The sequence below is a fragment of the Physcomitrium patens genome, chromosome 7, assembly GCF_059467195.1.
Source record: "Physcomitrium patens ecotype Gransden chromosome 7, ASM5946719v1, whole genome shotgun sequence".
Taxonomy (NCBI): domain Eukaryota; kingdom Viridiplantae; phylum Streptophyta; class Bryopsida; order Funariales; family Funariaceae; genus Physcomitrium; species Physcomitrium patens.
The window spans coordinates 2,363,582-2,384,772 of NC_143416.1; the positions used below are offsets into that span (position 1 = coordinate 2,363,582).

The following is a 21,191-nucleotide window of genomic DNA, read 5'->3' on the forward strand; positions in this document are numbered from 1 at the left end:
ATGGTGCAGATCACCCTCCTGATATACCTTTGAAGTTAATGTCCTGATCTACTCATTTTTATGAGTGCAAAGCAGAACGCCTTGGGTGACAACTACCGGGTATTGCCTCAATAGTTTAGGCCGGGTGTCACAAGATCTGGACCAGGGAAACTAGAGTTCTGGTTCTATCAATCCTTTTCTGCGAAATTGATGGTTACGGAGTACATGCATCCCGTATTCGGAAAATGTGGTCGCTGTATCAAAGACATTTTCTGTAAATGCTCAATGGCAAAGAGTGTCATCGACGGGTTAGAGTCTAAAATCACGGCATAGCTAACTGTATTCCAGAGCAACAGAAGCTCTATTCTAGGAAGGGACTGACATCACTGATGCTGCGGGATTGAGTCAAACCTCGTTCATGAAGAGCTTGCTGAACTTGAGTCCCACTTTCTGACAGGGGAGGACGCTTCAATTCTCCACCCTGCATTTGTCAGAGGCGATTCATTGAAAGTGAAATTGTATGCGGCTAATACGCTCTTGAAGGCACTTCTACCAGCTCTGGACCTGCTGAAAGAGGAGGTCAATATTCTAGAAACTTAAATTAACAATTAACAATCACAATTAACAAACTTTAGCAGATGAATATACCATTAAACTACAATGCCATGGCTTAAATGATAAGAAAATGTGCGTCTGTTCGATCGATGAATGTAAAGTAGCTTGCTGTCTTAGCAAGAATTCAACGCACAACACGTGATTCATTCCACCCTCTCATTTGGGTCAAAGTTATCGGAGAGCGATCATCTAATGATGTATTTGAAAATCTTCTCAGGCATTGATAAGAAACTAATTTTTATCGCTGTTGAGCATCTCGCATAGTTCAGTAGTAAATTTTTTTCACTGCGATACTGTATGAAAGTTTTCAGATTCTGTTCATGGTTCTAGCCCGATTAGGGTTTATGAAGCATATAATGCACAGCAGTTTGCTCAAATTCTGTCCCAGACACTGTATAAGACCGAATGAAGCAGCCTTTGATAGTGTTGCGATGTGATACGAATGAATGTGTATGAACGAAGATTCTTAGGGGGTATTGTCACAGATGAACGAGTATTGTTATGAATTTTGAGCAAGGAGAGAAGGAAAGTATCTACATGCACCACGATTGGTGTGTGAATGAACTTGAGATGCGACATTCCTCTCGCAATAAAGTGGGCATCAGGGTTTTTGTTGCACAGATCCCTGCTGAGAGTTTCTACGTGGGTTTGGATCCAAACTACAGGGTTTTCTAGGGGTGATCTGTGGTGAGAGGTCGCCCAGTTTAGTAGAAGCTTAATGGCGAGTGCCGATTCCGGAAGGGGGTGAGCAGGTTAGGGTTGTCAATTGTGTGAAACATTCTACAAGACTCGAAGGATTTCTTACCGTGGCAACGACAGCTATGCATTGGAGCTGGATTTTATTCCGTGTCGCAGCGAGGAGAGGAGCGGTTCTGTTTTGGGTTTGGCCGTGCACAAATTGGTCTTAAGAAATGATGAAACTAAAATGGGATTTGGTGTGGTTCGAGCTCGTCATCTGCAGTGAAGGTAGACCTGTGTGTGATACCTCGTGCCCGAGACATCATAGGAAGGCCAGGTTCTGATATAGCGCGTAAGAGGCGGAATACTGGTTCAAATTTGAGTAGTGAGAGCGGTTTAGTGAATTATTGTGGGTAATGGCGGTGGCCTGGGCCCTGACCTCCTGTCCGCAGCCAGGGTACTTCGGTTGTGGGCATCAATGCAACAATTCCAAACCACCTACTTGGGGAACAATGCAAGGAGTTCCTCTGCAGCAGTCGTTGTTCACAAGTAAGGGAGAAGCGATTCTGGCAGGGGCTGCTGCCGCTTCTCAGCAATCCAATGCAAGAATTGCGAAGAGCAATCGACGCTCGCGGTTCGGTGAACCACTTCCTACTTTTGGTTTTGAAGAAGACGAAGTAGAAGAAAGCAACAATCTCTTAAACCAGCTGCTTTCTGATGTAAGTTATTGCATACCCGCCAACATGTATTGACGAGACGTGTGATTACTGATTCAAAATTAGGTCAATATTTGCGTTGGCAAATTTTGGTGGTGTTAAAAAATTGCATGTTGTGTAGTTCCCTCAGTTGTACCAACTAAGCTTGATTTATAGATCGCTGTAGAAAATGTTGACGTGGGAATGACATAAATGGTTGCAGTAAGTGCTGCAAATTCACCTCTAACTCTGATAGCCAGACAAACCCCACAGGTTTGTTAGTCTGTGTAATTTACTCCTGAAAAAAATGTGAGTGACAGGAATTGGAAATATTGGAACGAGATAAAAGAGACACGGTATCGACGACGAAGAAAGCTGAGCGGAAGCTCAAGAACCTGGGAATCGAGTTCAAGAGAGCCGAGAAGATTATACCATCAGTGCCTCGAAAAGTGAAACTGATTTCTCCAGCTGTTCTTGATGTTTTGACTTCCACTGACATTGCCTCAACGTCCTCTACGCGTTCTTCAGTGGCAGGTAATAGCGCAATCGATAATGTCATCGTCCTCCAGCTCTAAGTCTTGATTAATTGAAACCTTCGTTCGTGATTTCCGCTGCAATGCAACAAAGCTGCGTAGCCTTGCAAGCATATAGATTGTCGTAGTGGCTCTTAATCTCTAGCATGCGTAGTTCTGATGCTGTAGGGGAATTTTTGAAGTGTGTGACATTCTCTTGTATGCTTGCAGGTACAAGCGGCAGGAATGCACTCCACGAGCCACCGGTACTACCACGTTCAAAGTCGTTAAGTAGCAAGGAGTGGGAGGAGCAAGCATACGAGATCATTCGGCGTCAAAAACTAAGAGAGTCTGCAGCACTGCGAGCACGTCGAATGGAGAAAAAGTCCTCGCAGGTCTCCAGCAAGAAATATCTTGGACCATCCCATCCTGAATATAAGTTATTGGATTCGAACTGCGGTGTCACAAAATCAGCGGAGGTAGTAATGTCCCGAGTTCTGTTCTCTTCCGATTAAGTTGCCTTTGATTTTGTCGGTGTTCAAATTTTAACTCATGTTTCTAAAGCCAAGAAAAGTCCTGTTTCAGATTCTTGTGAAGGAGACGGCTGATGAAATGGAGGACATGGCGTTAATCAAATTATCTTGTGATCTTAACCTGGAGCCCAAGTTTTTCCCCTTGCTTAGCTACCTCCACCAGCTCGGGCTCGGTGAAACCGACTTTCGAAAGATTGCCGAGCGTCACAAGACGTGCTTGCACACAAACGCCGTCATGGCAAAGGAAAGAGTGGAGTATCTTCTTAATGAGGGCGTAGAAAGCGAGAACCTGAGCAAGCTTATCGTACGCCATCCTCAGATCTTAGAGTACACGATAGATCGGGGGATGAAACCCCGCATTCAGTACTTGAAACGGATCGGAGTACCAGAGTCTAAGCTGGGCCGGGTTATCACTGTGGCGCCTTCTTTGCTAGAATGCAGCCTCCAGCGCTCCTTGATACCTAGGGTGCAGTACCTCAAGGACGTGGTTGGGATCAAGGACGCCGATATCGGACTTATCGTCACACGTAGTCCACAGGTCAGACCCAGAGTCTTTCCTGATCATCATGTGCACAAATGTATACATGTTTCCACGAATTTCGTGGACTTGTTGCTTTAGCGCTTGCAGGTTTGTGCTCCGCCCTTCTTATGTTGCTTCTTCACTCCTGTCAGGTGCTCACACAAAGTATTGAAGACTCTCTGGAGCCGCGAGTGGAGTTTTTTATTGCCGAGATAGGCGTCACAAAGGAGAAGCTTGCGAAGATGGTAACTCGACATCCCCAGCTCCTCCATTATAGCGTGGAGGATGGCATGAACCCCCGTGTGGATTACCTCCGCAGCATTGGACTGTCCAAAGAGGACATCCTCAAAGTATTTGCTCGTCTCACACAGGTATCGATACGGACATTAACACTTTGAATGGCGTGGTATTAGCTTAAGTAACTAACAAACTTTTCTCAAATACTGGAGAGGCACTCATATTGCTGTTAAGAGGATGTACATTTCCTTTCTGCCATTGTCTATTGAAAATGAGGAGATCGCAACATTTGTTGCTCGACACTGAATCTCTAAATGTAATGCTAAATCCACTTCTTAGAGTGGATGAAAAATGATGGTTAACCTATTTAAATATGGACTGCTAAGCCTCTGGGTATCAAGTATTGATTAATTGTGAAAGCTCTAGCACCGTTGGGTTACTTGTCACCGGTACTTCGAGCTGCAGGTGGCAGGATGGATGATACTAATTAAAGTGGTTCATACGAATACGAGATTATTTATGTGGCCTCACGTTCATGAAGAGGAGTTTAGTGACTTCTCTTTATTGAGTTCCTCACACAAGCAATGTTCTGAATCTGGGGATGAGGGTTGTTGAATTGGAGGGTTCAGTATTGGCACCTGAAATGACTAGTGTGTCACGTTGGTCACTCTGCACAGATTCTATCACTGTCGATCGAAAACTGTCTGAAGCCCAAGTATGAGTACTTGGTGAAGGAGCTGCAGGGTGGCCCTCACACGGTGACGAGTTTCCCAGCGTACTTCAGCTTATCTCTGGAGCAGCGGATCAAGCCTCGGCACCGCTTCCTTGTTGCACTGAAGAGATTACCCACTGGGCCATTTCCCATGAAATCCTTAGCCGTCACCGACTCCTGTTTCTGCAAGCAGTGGGCTAAAACGTCTTTGGAGGAGTACCAAACCTTTCGCAATGAGCTGCTGTTAGGTGACTTTGCTAAAAAATTTGAGTGGAAAAACAAAGTCCACATTTGACAGAATAGTCTTGTCTTTGTTATCTTGTCCAATTCTTCTTGCTCAGGTGTAAATGCATTCTCTAGTGTACTTATTGTCTGATTTACTCATGTCAATATGTAAAAATATATGTTTTTAAATTTAAATAATGCAAAAAACATATGGATATATATATATATATATATATATATATATACACACTGCTATTGGGCCCTTTATTTTGTTGTAAGAATGACTTATTACATCAAGTTATTGAGGTGTATAAAAGAATAATAGTATTTGAATGGATGCATGGATAAATGAGTATATATATGTATATATATTAGTGGAAATCTATGCTGTTGTCTTTGAAAAAGGTGGTCAATGGCAAATATTTATTGGTTTACTTATTTGTTATAGCTCCATGTTTAGTAATCTTGTACTCTCGGCAATTTTTAGCAACAACATGCAGATTTTGATCTTTAATTGTTCTAAAGTTGAGTTATTGACTTTTGCTTCATTTTTGATGAAAGTAATGAGATATGTAGCTAATTAGAGATGGTTTTTGTCTCCTCTGGTTTATCCCATTTTTTTATCCCCTAAGCTGTTTTATATAAAAGATATTATTTATTATAATTTTAGATTATATAATATATTTATATGATTAATTAAAATTTTGATTGTCATTTTTATGACAAATACATTTTACAAATACATTATTCCAAGGTGTTGAAAGCTTTAAACATGTTTGAGGAACCCTTGAGAATTTTGTTTTGTTGCCATCTACATGTCTCAATTCCTTTCCAAGACTTGTGTTTCTTTGAGACTTGTGGCAGTAGAGGCAAGGAGTTACAAACATCAAAAGTTTCTTTGATGGAGAAGATTACATTGTGTGCTGCACACAAGGACAAAGTATAGACTTAATTTATTTCAAGGGCTCAAGAAACTGTGACTTGTATTGTAGGTTTAGAATAGCACATTATAGAAGTCGGTACTTGTAGTGCATTGTAGACATCATTGTAGTAGAAAATCCAATGAGAATGTGGATCTTATGAAGATCTCTCCCTGCTCGGATTTTTTTAAAACATTTACAACCAAATCATATGACTTTTTACCACATTCAAAGTGGATTCTAATTTAAAAGTTTGTTTTGTTGTATCAAAGATCTATAATGCAATTCTAAAAGAGATTATTATTATTACTATCAACTTTATATAAAATTAAAAAAATTCTTAGACTATTAGAATGAAAAATGAATAAATTATATTTTCAGTTAAAAGAAAAAACTAATTTAGCTTAAAATCATAAATTAATATTTTATTTTATTAATCAAAATCTTTTATTTATAAAAAAATTAAAAATTAAAAATAAATTGATTTCAATACATAAGTCTAATTTAAAACACTTTCAAAATTATTTAGCACAATTTTAAAATATCTTGCAAATTTGGACCTAGAATTTAGAATAATAATGTGGAGTTTTTTATATTCCAAAACATGTTTTTAACTTGTTTGATTGTTTACTATAAATTTTTCAATTTTACAACATATTATATCTCATGATATTATTGATATATGTATTTTATTATTGAAGTAAAACTTTTTTTATCATTAATGTCTCTATCTCTTATTCAACATTTGTTAAATTTCATAAAACTAATTCTATCTTTTATAAGCGCATTACTTATTCAAATACTTCATTTGTAGTTAAATTCACTCAATAAAAAAGAAGAAAGAACTAATTTGGTATTTAAAGTTAAGAAATGTGCATAATTAAACAAAATATACAGCATGTATGTGTATCTGGTGATATTGTAAATCTGAGAGATGATGCACAAATTATATAGCTTTACTTAAGTATACACCAAATTTAAAGAGCTTCAATTATTACTAAAAATATAAAGCTAGCATAGAAAGCTTGACAAGAATTTGCTTGGCATAATTCAAAAAAAAAATCAGCTTGGAACCATGGAATTATGCTTCCATTCAACCATCAATTAGTGAATACAACTACTAATTTTTCATTGATATCTCAACAGAAGTGACGTATGACATGCTTCTGATCACCTATAAGGTTTTCAGTCATCATATTTTCACCTGTATGATCAACCATCTTCCCACGTTGTAAAGAGTAGCAATGTGATCCTTCTCACTAGGTATCTCACAAGATTCCTCTCCTCAGAATCAAGGCAGTCAACACTGGCTGCTTGCCGCCCAGTTCTGTTCTCTCAGTAGCCTGCACAAAGTTAAGCGGATGCGGATCCGGTGCAGAATATACGGTGAACTTCACATACAGTGCACCTCAGGTTCGAGATTACCAATTTTGAATGAGAACTTGGGGTTGGAACTCAACCGCAGGTGGTAGGCCAAATCTCCACACACCAATCGACCAAGGGTGTAGGAGGTGAGGGCCGCGTCAAGGTATAGGTAATCGAAAGCTGCTGCATTCCCACCCAATGACCAATGCCGTGAAGCGAGCTGTTAAATTGACATTAAGATGGAAGCTACAATGATTAAGATCCGAGAGCAGGAGGAAGAAGGAACAAGAGGGTGCTGTTGAAGACAGACCAGGTGGCCAAGGCTTCGCTAGAAATGTTGTCTGCCATGTATGCAGATCCAACGCAACCACGCGAGGTAGGCTCTCCTTGATTTAATTATTCGCTGCGCATTGTGAGATTGAAGAGATGGGAATATTTCATCTGTAATAGGCACTTTATGAACCATGTTACAGTAATGATTGTTATGTACTTCGAGCAAAGTAGTTCGTACTTTTGACTATACCAGGAACAAACTAAGACCAGTTAGCTACAATTAATAATTTTAAAATTAATTCATATAGAGATTCAGCGAAAAAGCAAATTAATTCCGATTAAGCTCAAGGTTAAAGTGAAAACCAAAAAAATATATCGACACTGATACCAAAGGAATGGGAATCGAAATGAGACTTATGATTCAGTTGTTCGTAATACCAGAATAAGCAAAGAGAATGAATTTGAAATATTCAACTTGGTGTAACAATATATCCAACAATAGCAACATGGCAGAGGCTCTGATAGTAAATCTTAAAGTCATGTGTCGAGTTGAGATATGAAGGAGAATCGTTTAAGATACAAGGAAGGGACTTCATATGAAAGCAAGCATTTGACAGAGCAGATCTTCCAATTTAAAAAATCAAGGAACTCCATAATGTTAAGTAATTTGCTAACTAGAAGGGTCCAATTTGCTTCAAAGTGGGATTCAATAATGAATGTTGCTACTGTAAGTTTTTCTGCAGTGTATATGACAATGGGGTCATGGTTTCATACCAATGCTTAGGCAGCTATTCAGTTGCTTGACTTGGGCTTGGTTCCAAAGTACTTCCATGTGGTCGACTTTCTTCCAAATTTGATTCTGATCCTAAGAACCCCAAACACCAGCACAAACCATTCACTGTCAAGTAGGGTTATCAACATAAATGTATTCCTAGAAATATCTTGCCGGATGATCACCTCATGATACAGAAAATTTCGAAGCATTGGTTAAACTCTTAGAAAGGTCAAGGAAGCAGGCTCACTCACTTCTAGAAGGTAAAGGGGCATCATCCGTCCGCGATTGCAGAGATTTGGAAGCTAGCGTTAGCGATGAAATGGCGTCACCACCATTCATTTCATCTGGTTTGGACACGGCTTGATCACCAGCTTCTTTCGTGCCTGGTGGTGTCAATTCTAAATCTGCTACCTGCGTATCCGTGACCTACCAATATAAGTTTTAAGCCATCAAAGCAAATCACTTATGGTCCTAAGAACTAAAAAAACGTGTTAATCAGTTCAAACTAACAACCACACGAAATAGTGCTTGGGATTACGCACTGTAAAATAATTTGCAGAAATACGAAATTCGCATTACCTCAGGTATTTTATTTGAGTCTTCACCGCGTTGAGAGGGAGGCTGTTCGGATGCTGAAGGAGGACGAGAGGAACCTCCTGGAGTTTGAAGCTGCAAGCTGGTCTCCACTCCCTGCGGCTCTAGAGAGGCAGTTTCTGGCCCACTCGTAGGTGGGTAAGTACTGTGAGGCGGACCCCTGGGCTGCTGGCCTGGTGGCACAAGGGTCATACCTGGTACAGCATACGGCGGTGGCGGTGGCTGCATCTGTACCATGTATCCAGGCATGGTGGACATAGGGGAAGGGTACTGAGCATACGGCCTCTCGACGTGCGAGTGGTTGCCAACGGAGGCGGAGTAAGGAGGGTAGGGCATGTACGGGTGTCCTCTCTCGGGAGGCCGGGCACCGTAAATGGCATATGGATGCATGTAAACGCCAGGGGGTGCGAGAGAGAGGAAAGGAGAGGGCCCAACTACAGGAGGTTGGGAAGTTGGCACAGCTGGTGCAGGCTCACTAGCTGGCGGAGTGCTCGATGGTACAGCGGAAGACGGGGGTTGAGGAACCGGCATGGGGTGGGGGTGAGGGTAGGGGTAGGGGGGAGCTCCCATCAGAGCTGCGGTAGGGTCCATGGATATCCATGGTAACATTCCTTGCAGACGTTGTTGCAGCTGGTTTTGAAGCTGTTCTGTTTCTGTCTTGAGCGCTGCTTTCTCCTCTCGAAGCTCCGTCTTTTCTTGTTGAAGCTGGACAAGAAGAAGTAGTTAGCTAATGAATAAGGCTAAGAATCCTGCGAATATAAAAACTCACATGCATAAAACATTCTGCTCATCCATCCGGTTGATGTCAATTGTTTTCATTAATTTCTTGGCTTAGCAGAGATTGGAAGAAACAGACTCCCTAATTAAACTTGATGTATGAGGTAGTTGCACCTGCTGGTGAATCCGTGAATGACAAAAATGAATAATCACTCACATCACGTGACTCATCCAGAAGGGAAGTCTGCTCGCATTTCAAGCGTTTGACCTCAGACCGCAGATCCTTTACAACTTGTACACTGTCTCCAAGAATGGTCGCTTTGTCATTCTTAGGTCGATCCGGATCTGCACTCGCAAACGACAGCTTGGGAAGTTAATTTTGTATTTTAATAATATTAGTTCATACAAAACAGTGTAATCAATATAACTAAAATAAGGCCTTCAATTATACGCAATTGAGTTAAAGAGAAAGCATCAATCCGCTTTCTCGATTCTCGACAACAATCTTTATTGAAACTATTCAACAGCGAGATTAATAGTTTCAACTTTGAATGCTATGGAAAAACCACTACAGAGAAGTAAGTCTCCAAATACTTACCAAGGACGCCAGCCAATTCCCCAAACTGTTCATTTAATCGATCTCTTCGAAGCTTTTCCCTATCAGCCTTGTGTACCTTCCTCACTGATGCAGTGTCTCCATTTTCGGTTGGTCCTACAGCTCTTCCACTGTCGACCAGATGCTTAGGCAGGCACAATTAGGCCTATTCTCTACATGCTTTGCTGATCAGTGAAAAGCTTAAACAGTTATTCATTCAAGAGCATAAAGATATCCGAACCTGGTTCCAGAGCCCACTTGCACCGGGGGGTGAGGGTGTTGAAGCTGTTGCTGCTGTTGCTGCAGCTCTACGGACATGTGAAGAGTAGAGTGCATCCCGTGGTGTAGAGGAGGATGCGAATCTATGCCATGACCGCCATGACCAAGGTTCATGTGTTGCAAGGGACCCGGCTGTGTGGAGTCAACATGAAGTGGAAACTCAGAATGATGAAATAGAGAATGAGGAGATCCCTGCTGCTGCGTATTGTGCTGAGGAAGAAGATTCTGGTGAAGCCAAGAATTGCTCGAGGCCGCCATTATGTAACATTCGAAATGCTCCTGACTAGTGACACAAAAATTAATTTTTGGTTGTCGCAATCACCATGTCCACTTCGTCGTCATCAAACTCACCTACCAAGGTATCGGCTACCATCGTATTCAAGAATCATTTTCTTTCAATGAAATTACAGAACTAAAAGTTTTATGAAGATGACGATATGCTCCAATTCACTGCTACCAAAACTCTATGGATACCTCTTTATTCCGCATTTTATTGGCGACCACAGGAAATTCGGGCAAACAAGAAGATACTACACCTACTGCTTGGCAAGCAAAGAAAGTCCAATCTCTAAATAAAGTTTGGATGAAATCAGAGGGCTCCCGTTGACGATGAGACAGCATTCCGTATACATCTGCTAGCGCAATCGATTGCAAGTTGATGTGTTCAGCTAGCGACGATCGTCCCCAATAGTTTCTTCTCACGCTATTCTGCGAAAATTCGATTGTTAATGGAAGTATTCAAAACCAAAGCATTCATCATAGAAGACGCCGTCAGCACATGCAATACTTTAATAGAATCTAACTCCAGTTACTTGAATAAAAAGATGTTTGAACTTCAGAGGCTTCAGAGACAGCAAAATCACTTGAGAGGTGTTTGTGCATGTGCAAATAACCAACTAGAGTTACATTGTGAGAGCCCTAAACGTAGAAATTTTTAGCTCAGCGAAGCGTATTGCATGTTCAGAGCTCTTACAATGTCCTTTGCTGAGCTAAAAATTTGAAGACGTTTGTCTCACAGTAACCCGTCCACGCAAAACGTCTGCCTTCTCTCACGATGATCCATGATGGGAGTAACGAAACCATGCATTTAGAGCTGTAGCTAAATATACAAAGCTCTCTACAATTGAAGTAAACGAAACCCTGGCACCCACATACTCTGTGACAACGTATATGACGCCCAAAACAATTTGCGAATGATGCGCAAAAATCCAGCTACACTACTTCACCTGCAGGCCATTTGCTGAGTGCTCCAAATTCCTGCTTAATGCCAGAACCATACCAAAGAGCCAGACACTCCAGAATGCGAACAGCAAACATTAACAAGCGCCGAATCTTCAAAGTTTGATTGCCTCTCTCCCCTGCTACGTTACAAGAAACTATAGAAAGGCAGTGCTTCAAAGCCCATACGCCGCCAAAATATAATAATGAATATATCGTTCCTTCGGAACAACACTACGAACCTAATCTCGAACCACACTGTAGCTTCATTTTCATCTCGAATTTCAGAATGTGAATTTAAACATGGACCCCAGAAAACCCGGAACGCAACCGAAAACCAGCGTAGGATAAGGATTTAAGTACCTGGCGCAACCTGGCCATGGCCGTAGCCTACTACCACATGGAATCCGCAAGGGGACTCAATTAGAACATCAGCAATATCGAAACGAAGACGAGGAAAACCAAAGAAATCTGCATTCCTTCCTTCGTGTCTCCCACATCCAGAACACGACAAATTGACAAGCGCATACACCCTGAAAACCGAGCTTGGAACTTCAAGCTTGGTGGCTATGGCGATCCGGCGACAAGAACGACGACCCCAGTCGCAGTGGCATCAACACCGCCTACCACGTTTCAGTGTAGCCCCACCTCCCAAATCCCCACTCACTTAGCGTTCCATCCACATTAACGAAATATTAATTAGTCATTCAACTTCCGAGAATTCAGTTGTTACATTTTCAGAATGGATAGTTGTTTGAGACCCGGATTATTCTAATGATGCTGTACCATTTATACCAGCCTCCACATCAGAGGGTTGCGTGTGCCGTTCACGTTCGGATGCGTGCTGTCGACACGATCTCGGCTTGCCAGAGCTAGGCTATTTTATTTTAGGGCTTTTTACTGCACTTGAAAAGATGCTCTGCTAATTTAAAACCACGTAGCGACTCTGAGAGTCTGCGAGGTAACCACAGGTTGGGACTGTGGCAACTTCAATGCAATGCGTATGAAATTCAGACTTCCTGATTACATGGAGAGTTCAAAGTTGAATGAACTTGCAGAACTCCGATCTGAGGGATTGCTTTCTTCTTGGCGCCTGCTTGTTGTGGCTTGAAATTAACTCAATGCTGAGCTCAATCAATACCAATTCGAGAATGGTTGCACCAGTACCGACCGATTGTGTCGGGGTCTGATTTTCGTGTAGTTTTAAGCTCAATGTATTGCATGTGGAGACTTCGGCTGTAGTTCTTCTCACGATGGAACTCTGCGATTGAGTTTTTTGTTCAAAGAAGATTTAGCCCTGTGGATAAGAACTCAGGAGGGATTTCACAAATAGTAGATCTGAAATTGCGCAGAGTTCTCAGATTGAATCTGAGATAGAGAGAGGGTATATGTCTGTCTCCTTCTGCTCCGCCCGGAAGTAGACGGTATTCATTGCGTAAATATTAGATATTGTCTTGTTAACCTCCAAGCCTCCCATAACCTGCATACATGTTTAGATCTCTTCTGGAATCAATCAATATTAAATGCTCATCGAGGTGATGCAAGTAATGTACAAGCTGCTGATAAGAGAGTTAGCACACTGCTCGCTATTGCGTGTCGTGGAGACGGTTGCTGTTGCCCTTGAAACATTTTCACAAGCAATGATGGTTTGCTGCTCACTCATCTCAGAGAACTAGTTTAACCAGCAATATTATATTTCACGGTCCGTCACAATTGTGATGCTGCACCTTGATGGTCGATATCCAATTTGTCTGTACAATTCCCTTCACGTCTCAATATCAGCTTGAGAATTGGTTAGCTTGTTGAAGGAAACGTAATGCTCACACGTGGTGCTGAGAGGAGCCCTTCGTTTGTATCTTTTTAGAAATGTCATTGCAGGTGCTTGTTATTTGAAATATCTATATGCTTACTTTGGACTCAGATATGTTGGCGAGGGTCCATTCAAGAATGACGTAGACAACGAAACCTTTAAACGAGTCTGCAATCCATGTGATGGCCGAGTCAAATCAGAAGTGGAGCAGTTATCTAGAAAAACATTCAATCTTGTTCTTGCTGCAATGACAGCCAATCCTGTCGATCATTTCGGAGTTGCGGTGTGGAGAACAGGCCATCACAGCATTGCCAACTTTGGTTTGCTGCGATGCCTCCCATTTTGTCGCAGCGAGCTCCGGCTCCGAGACACTCATAGTATTGCTCCACAGCATGCACCCTTCTCCTCAGCAGTGCTGTGCAAAGATCTCATTGATTCATTCACATGGCAGACAAAAATGACACTGAATCGTTTTGTCTGAAAAGTCCTTATCCTTAAGCAATGTCCAGTATACTAATAGCATCTAATAACTAGTTCTGTATTCTATTCTGAATAATGTCTTTATTTATTAACTATGAATTTGTTTACAAGAGTATTTATAATACCGAGAGAGTGACGTACCTAGAGGGATGTGCCCTCTCCATAAAGGTGCACCATTTCTGTTGAGGCATAGTCTACTTACGCGTTGTTTTTGCAAAGGTAGAGTCTACTTGTTGGTTTAATATGCCCTTGTAAGTAGATTGAGGTGTAGGTTGGGTTCTTCTCCAAGCATATTAAATAGTAGAAGATAAGGGGTGAGCTTTGGACCTAATAAAGATTTTGTAAATAAATTGGCTTGAATGTCATTAGAAGGACAGTAGTCAAATTTGATTTTTTTATTAAGTTGCAAGTTGTTGAATAAAGTGATAGCGCACGACAATGTGCTTAGTACAAAAGTGAAACTTTGTTGTATCTACTAGTGTAAGAATAGATTGATTATTGTAATGAATGACAATGGCAATTTTTAAGGTTTTGTCTTACTAAAGGTGATGAAAAAGATGATATAATCAAATGGCTTTGGAAGCAATAGTAGCCATGGCCATATATTTGGCTTCCATACTAGAGAGAGTAGTGGATTGTTGCCTTGTAGAGCACCAGCTAATGGCTGCTTAAGAAAGAAGGAAAATATATTTAGATTTTGAGCCACACTTGTCCACCTTGTAGGTCCAATTGGCATTGCTAAAGCTAAAGATAGGTCAAGGAGATTGTAGGATTTGTTGATAGTTAAAAGTATAGTCAAGAGTACCACAAATGTAGCAAAATAAATGTTTATATACTTAAATATATATATTTTTATGTATATATTATGCTAGTACACTTATCACAAATGCATTGTTGGGTTGAGTGCATATGATAGCATAATATCAAGGACAAGAACTCATGAAAGATATATAAACAAGTGATATAAGTATCAAATAGAGATGACAAAATGATCATAAGAAAATATATATAATTAAGAAGAAATGGAATGGCTATTTCTAAAGATTAGAAATCTAAAGACTCTTGAAATTAGACTAAAAGTAAGAATTTTTTTGACAAGAGTGAATGAAACTTTATTCTTGCTCCCATATATACTATCTAATTAAAAACTATGTGGTGACATTCTATAAGACCTTCAATACATGTCTAATTTACAAGACACATGTCTTAACTTACAAGGCAAGTTTTTTATACATATGCCATATAGTTACCTTGTACCACAAGCTACCAACACGTATTATATATGGCTAACTTGTTGACTAAGTATTCATCCTATCAATCATCTATAGATACATATAAAGATGAAATCACATTTAAAAAGCTCCTAGAAAGCTATACTAAGAGATATTATCAAATTAATTTATTTTTACCTACATCTACATATTTATATTATTTAAATAACTATGAAAATAAATATATATATGTTTGTGATATTATCCTCCCTTTTAAAGATGAGTTCTACAAAGAATAGTGATCATATATTGAAGAAGTTCAAGATGTGGCAAATTATATTTGCCTTATATTTTGATCTTTATTTTATTTGAAGATACTTCATAGAACTTCTTAGCCATTGATAATATTCTATTCCAAAATGGGAAGAACATCCTATTATTTGATCATTTTTAAGGTTTTTATAACTTCTTTTAAATAAAATATTTGTAATACCATTAGGAGCCATTCCTACCTCCAATGAAATCACTAAATATTGGGAGTCTCTTCTAAGGTTGTCATACCAAACATATTATATTTTTCCATTTATTTGAGAAAGAACACCTTTAAAAAGGTCTTCATCTCTACCATGTCATTTTGAAGGTTGTAACAATTGCTATGTCTTGTTTGGTAAGTCAACAAATAATAGCTCTTGAATTAAATCTGCTAGCTGTTGGTTCTCTATTTTGTTAGGGCTACTAATACAAAGAAATCATAATGAAGGATAGAAGATGAAATCCAATCTTCACTATCTTATATGATTCAAAAAAAAACATGTGAAATATGGAATAAATCTTTATTGATTCTAGTAGATGTAATTAAATCAATTTATTCACATATATAGTAATTCAAAAAACTATTTCAATGTTGGCATATTTTAGAAAAAATAGTATATTTTAGATGAATTATATTAAAAAATGATAAATTTTTTATTTAGAAAATAAAATATTCTTTTAGAGCTACCAAATGAATCCAAATTAAAAAGAATCCATCAAGTAATTATAGAGCTATGACTAATTCAATTTGAAATAGTATTGAAATATTTTTTTGAGTGTGGTATCCAATTACATATTAGTACTTTGTAAGACCCTCTTTGGCCTTGATAACTGCTTCCAACCTCCTAGGCATACTTTCTATTAACTTTTGGCATAAAATTGCTTTAATATTATTTCATTCTATAGCTATTCTTTTCTATAATTTTCAAACTTTCTTTGGTTTTATCTTCCAAGTCTAGAATTGGTATTTGAGGTGCTTCCAAAGATGTTTAATGGAATTAAGATCAAGACACTAAGTAGGCCAAATCATTACTTTAATCCTATGATGATCAAGCTACTTCCATGTTAGTTTTGAGTTATTCTTGAGATTGTTATCTTGTTAAAAAATCACCTCCTCTTCAAAAATACGAGATTCTTCAATCCTAGAAAGCAAGTTTTTTTTAAGAATTTCCACAAATTACTTAGCATTCATCTTCCTTCCAACCTCTGCCATTATCTCAATTCCATTTCATCTCATATAACTCCATACTATTATATTTTGACTTCCATGTTTAACTATTTTTTAAATCTTATAGTTAAGCAAAGAGTGACCCTTTTGTTTTCATACCCACTTTCTGCTATCTGATCCAAATCTATTGATTTTTATTTTATCTGACTAAATAACCTTCTTTCAATCTTCCTTAGTCCATTCTTTATATTCCAGAGCAAAATCCAAGCATCGTTTCAAATAACGAGTAGATAATAGTAGTTTTTTCTCTTTTACCATGACTTTCATATTCCTTTTTTTGAAAATATTTTGAATAGTTTGAATTGACATATCATTATTAATAATATTATTAAGATTTTCAGTAACCTCAATAATATTTTTAGCCTTCTCAGTGTTGATTTGGTAAATGATTGTCCTTTTATCTATAATAATGAGTTTTTTTGGTCTATATAATTTAAGGTTTTTTCTATTAAAAGTGATATTTTTTTATTAGCCTAGAGATAGTAGCTTTATTACAACTAACTGTAGAAGCAATGTGGCCATAAGATTTTTGAGAATGAAAAAGAACAAAGATGATGTTGTCTTGGAGAGAGTATGGAATGGGTCTCATAGTTGTTCAAAGAATTGTCAAGGATATAAAAATCTGACAAAAAAATATGTCAAGATTAAAGACAAAGAATAAAATTGATAGCATAAGTGGTTCCAAAGACTCCTATTTATACTCTAATGAAGGTTACAAAAGTCTATGGTACTTTCTATGGAAGTTTCTAGAAGTCTAAAGAAGCTTCTAGAAGTCTAAAGAGGATTCTAAAAGCTTATAGAACTTTCCAATAGATTGTGGAAGATTCTAAAAATTAGCAAAAGATCTTAGAAGGTCATAGAATTGATAATTGGAATATGCTTGTGTTAGGAATTGTGATTAAGAATGATCCTTTTATAATTTCTAGTAAATATTAATGATATCATTAAATTAATAGTAATATTTTTATAGTAAATTTGATGATAATAGAATGCTATAATATTAAATAATTGATAGAATCCAAAAATTAAACACCACATTCAAAACATTATTTCAATACTACTCGAAATTAGATTGGTCATAGCTCCACAATTATCTAATGGATTCTTTTCAACTTAGGCTCATTTGATAGCTATAAAAGAATACTTTATTTGCTATATAAACCACATATCATTATTTATTACAATTCATCTGTAATATATCCTTTTTTCTAAAATATATTAATATTAAAATAATTTTAAAATCACAATAGGAAATGATCAAAATTTATAATAATCTAATTTGTTTTTAGAGCAAATAGACTTGATGTCAAGGACAAGAACTCGATGAAAGCTAAAGAGTAAGTGAGACTTTTCTCAAAAAAGAAATAGGACAAAATAGAAATATGTATATTAAGAAAGAAACTGGAATGGCTATTGCCAAAATACAAGAAAACTAGAGACCCTTGAAACTTAGACTAGAAGCAAGAAAGGAGTTGACAAGAGTGAAGAGGGCTTCACTCTTGCCTCTATATATACTATCTAACTAGAAGCCACGTGGCGATGTTCTATAAGACCTCCAATATATGTTGACTTTCTAGGCCACATGCCTTTGCTTGCAAGGCAAGTTTTCTATGGATGGACCACGTAGTTAGCTTGTTCTTTAAGCTTCCAACATGTGTGGCACATGGCTAACTTGTTGACCAAGTTTCTAACCTAAAAGTCAACTATAGACTCCTATAAAGTCAAAGCAGCGTCTATGAAGCTTCTAAGAAGCTTCTCTAGAAGATATTACACAATTAACCTACTTTTATCTACTTTTACATACTTTTATCTATTCATATAGGTAATTATATGTATGTCCGTGACATTACCCCCCCTTCTAGGGACGAGTTCCACGAGGAGCGGTGATTATATATTGAGAAAATCTAATATGCGGCGAATTGTATTTGCTACATACTCTGATCTTTGTTCTCTTCGAAGATAGTTGATGGGTCCTCTTAGCCATCGATAGTGTCCCATTCCAGGGCGAGAAGACCACCCTGTTATTTGATCACTGTTGAGGCCTTCATAACTTCCTTCAAATAATACATTTGAAACACCATCAGGAGTCGTTTCTATCTCCAATAATATCACCAAACATCGAGAATCTCTTCCAAGGTCGTGATACCAAACGCGTTGTATCTCACCATCTATTCGAGGAAGAACATGTCGTTCTTGAGGATCTTCATCTCGGTTGCGTCGTCTTGAAGGTTGTGACAATCGTAATGTCTCATCCGGTAAGTCAACAAACGAAGGTTCTTGAGTTGAATCCGCTGGTTGTTGGCTCTCCATCTAATTAGCGTCACAAATGCAAAGAAGTTACAAACAAGGATAGGAATTTGAATGTTATCTTGCCTCAATCTTGTCTCTTTTATAAGAGAGGTTTTCATCTTGGTTTTGATGGATGTCGTTGATGAAAAACTTTGACTTTAGCTGATGCATTTGCTAGATTCCTGGATGGCTCCCATGTGCGCTCACTAATATCATATCCGCGCCAATGAACAAGATATTCTAGCTTATTTCGGCACCGCCTTGAGTCTAATATCTCTTCCACCTCAAATTCTTCATTATTATCTACTTCTATAGGAGGCGGTGGCATTTGTCTTCTTCCTTGTATATCCACTGTCTTATATGGTTCAAGAAGAGACACGTGGAATACAGGATGGATCTTCATTGACTCCGGTAGATGTAACCGATATGCAACTGGGTTGATCTGTTCAGAAACAGAAAAGGGGCCAAGCCTACGATAGTCCAATTTGTCACAAGGTCGAGTGGTCTTGATATTGCGACGAAGTAGCCATACCTTATCACCCACGTTGAGTTGTGGTTGCTCTTTACGATATACATCTGCATTTATCTTTTGTCGTTCTTGAGCTTTCTTCAACTGCGCCTTCATTATTGCATGTAACTCTGACAACCGATTTGCCATATCTTCTGCTGCAGGATTATCAACTTTTGAAAAATCAAAAGTATCAAGTCGTGGATGATAGCCATAATTGGCAAAGAAAGGTGTTTGTTGCGTGGAGGAATGTACCGTATTATTATAAGCAAACTCTGCCAATGGCAGAAGGTTTGTCCAATCATCTTGTTGGTAGTTGATGGTACACCTTAAATACTGTTCCAAGACTTGGTTTACGCGCTCTGTTTGTCCATCAGTTTGAGGATGGAAAGCTGAAGATAGCTTTATGTCCACTTTTAAAATCTTGAAAAGAGTCCTCCAGAATCTCGACACAAATTGAGTTCCCCTATCCGATATGATATCTTTAGGTAATCCATGATAGCGATAGATATTATCAATGAAAAGCTTAGCTGTTTCTTCACCTGTGATAGATTTTGTACATGGCATAAAATGTGCCATCTTGGTGAAACGATCTACTATCACAAATATAGAATCATAAGATCTTGAGTTTGGAAGATCTGTGATGAAATCCATAGAAACAGAAGACCATGGTTGTTCTGGTATAGGTAATGGCTGAAGAAGTCCGTAAGGTCGATGTCGAGGAATTTTTGATCTTGAACAAATATCACATGATTGTACAAAGTCTTTGACTGACTTCCACATTTGTGGCCACCAAAAATCTCTTGATATGAGTTCCAGAGTCTTATTATATCCAAAGTGCCCTGCTGCTGGAAAGTCATGACGTGCTTGAAGAACACGCAAACGTGCTTTTCCTTCTGGAACATATAGGCGTCCTTCAAAATATAATAGATTATTCTTGAACTCGAACTTAGAAGAATCATGAGACTTGGAAGAATTATTCTCGATATCATGAACAAGAGGGTCTGAGGACATACTGGACTGGATTTGCTTGAGAAAAGTTGAATCAACAGTCAATGTTGATTTCACTGCTCGGAGATGAAATTGCTCCGGTTTCAAGAGGACCGTTCTTTGTTGCTCAAAAGCTGCATCTCCTTCTTTTGGTGCAAAATAAGAACGTCTAGACAGGGCATCGGACAAACCTTGTTGTTTTCCTGGCCGATAAGTGATAATGAAGTCGAATCTTGACAAAGACATACTCCAACGAGCTTGACGACGATTCAACACGCGTGCTGACATGAAATACTCGAGGTTCTTGTGATCTGTATACACAGTGACTGGACTAGAAGCGCCTTCTAGATAATGACGCCATTCTTGAAAGGAATCCACGATCGCAAGAAGTTCTTTATCGTGGATCTCATAATTGATCTCGGCTGCTGAGAATTTTCTTGAATGAAAAGCTATCGGATGAAGTTTGTCATCTGTTCCCATTTGTGATAAAACTGCACCCAAGGCAAAATCCGATGCGTCTGTTTCCATAAAAAATACCTTGGAAAAGTCAACACGATATAAGACTGGTGCAGAGACAAACGATGTCTTCAAGGCTTCAAATGCTGCTTCCGCTTCTTGATTCCATTGAAATTTATCTTTACTAGTCAAGCGTGTAAGTGGAGCTGCAACTCGTGAGAAGTCTTTGATGAAGATCCGATAGTAATTGGCAAATCCCAAGAAACATTGGACATCTCTTACAGTCTTTGGAATCTTCCAATCCATGATTGTTTGGACTTTCTTAGAATCCATCATGAGACCATCATTTGAAATGATGTATCCTAAAAAGTCAACTTGAGTAGTGTGAAATACACACTTTTCCATCTTGGCGTACAATCCTGCATCTCTAAGTTTTTGTAATACTTGACGAACATGTATTTCATG

At 38.7% G+C, this 21,191-nt stretch overlaps 2 protein-coding genes across 13 annotated transcripts; one reads left to right on the forward strand and one right to left on the reverse strand.

The window, feature by feature from the left end:
* The first annotated feature begins 804 nt into the window (after positions 1-804).
* Positions 805-4,973, forward strand: LOC112284368 (transcription termination factor MTERF9, chloroplastic). The gene is made up of 6 exons (XM_024524110.3): positions 805-1,991; positions 2,288-2,501; positions 2,711-2,958; positions 3,065-3,550; positions 3,685-3,903; positions 4,447-4,973. The coding sequence occupies exons 1-6, from the start codon at positions 1,689-1,691 to the stop codon at positions 4,774-4,776; spliced, it is 1,800 nt and encodes a 599-aa protein (XP_024379878.1). The 5' UTR covers positions 805-1,688; the 3' UTR covers positions 4,777-4,973.
* Positions 4,974-6,675: 1,702 nt separating this feature from the next.
* On the reverse strand, positions 6,676-12,156 carry LOC112285030 (uncharacterized). Of its 12 annotated transcripts, none has more exons than XR_002970580.3 (9): positions 11,198-11,799; positions 10,187-10,932; positions 9,949-10,076; positions 9,568-9,695; positions 8,619-9,338; positions 8,291-8,450; positions 8,039-8,129; positions 7,302-7,394; positions 6,676-7,171 (listed from the first exon to the last, which is right to left on the reverse strand). XR_002970580.3 is itself a non-coding variant. In XM_090251679.1 (9 exons), the coding sequence occupies exons 3-8, from the start codon at positions 10,480-10,482 to the stop codon at positions 8,053-8,055; spliced, it is 1,509 nt and encodes a 502-aa protein (XP_090107805.1). In that variant the 5' UTR covers positions 10,483-10,932; positions 11,198-11,267; positions 11,806-12,156; the 3' UTR covers positions 6,676-7,432; positions 8,039-8,052. The 12 variants fall into 12 exon arrangements, 7 of the variants coding, with proteins under 7 accessions (XP_090107805.1, XP_090107800.1, XP_024381255.1 ...); XR_002970578.3 differs by having other exon boundaries at positions 6,676-7,174; XR_016504056.1 differs by having other exon boundaries at positions 7,302-7,432.
* Positions 12,157-21,191: the final 9,035 nt, after the last annotated feature.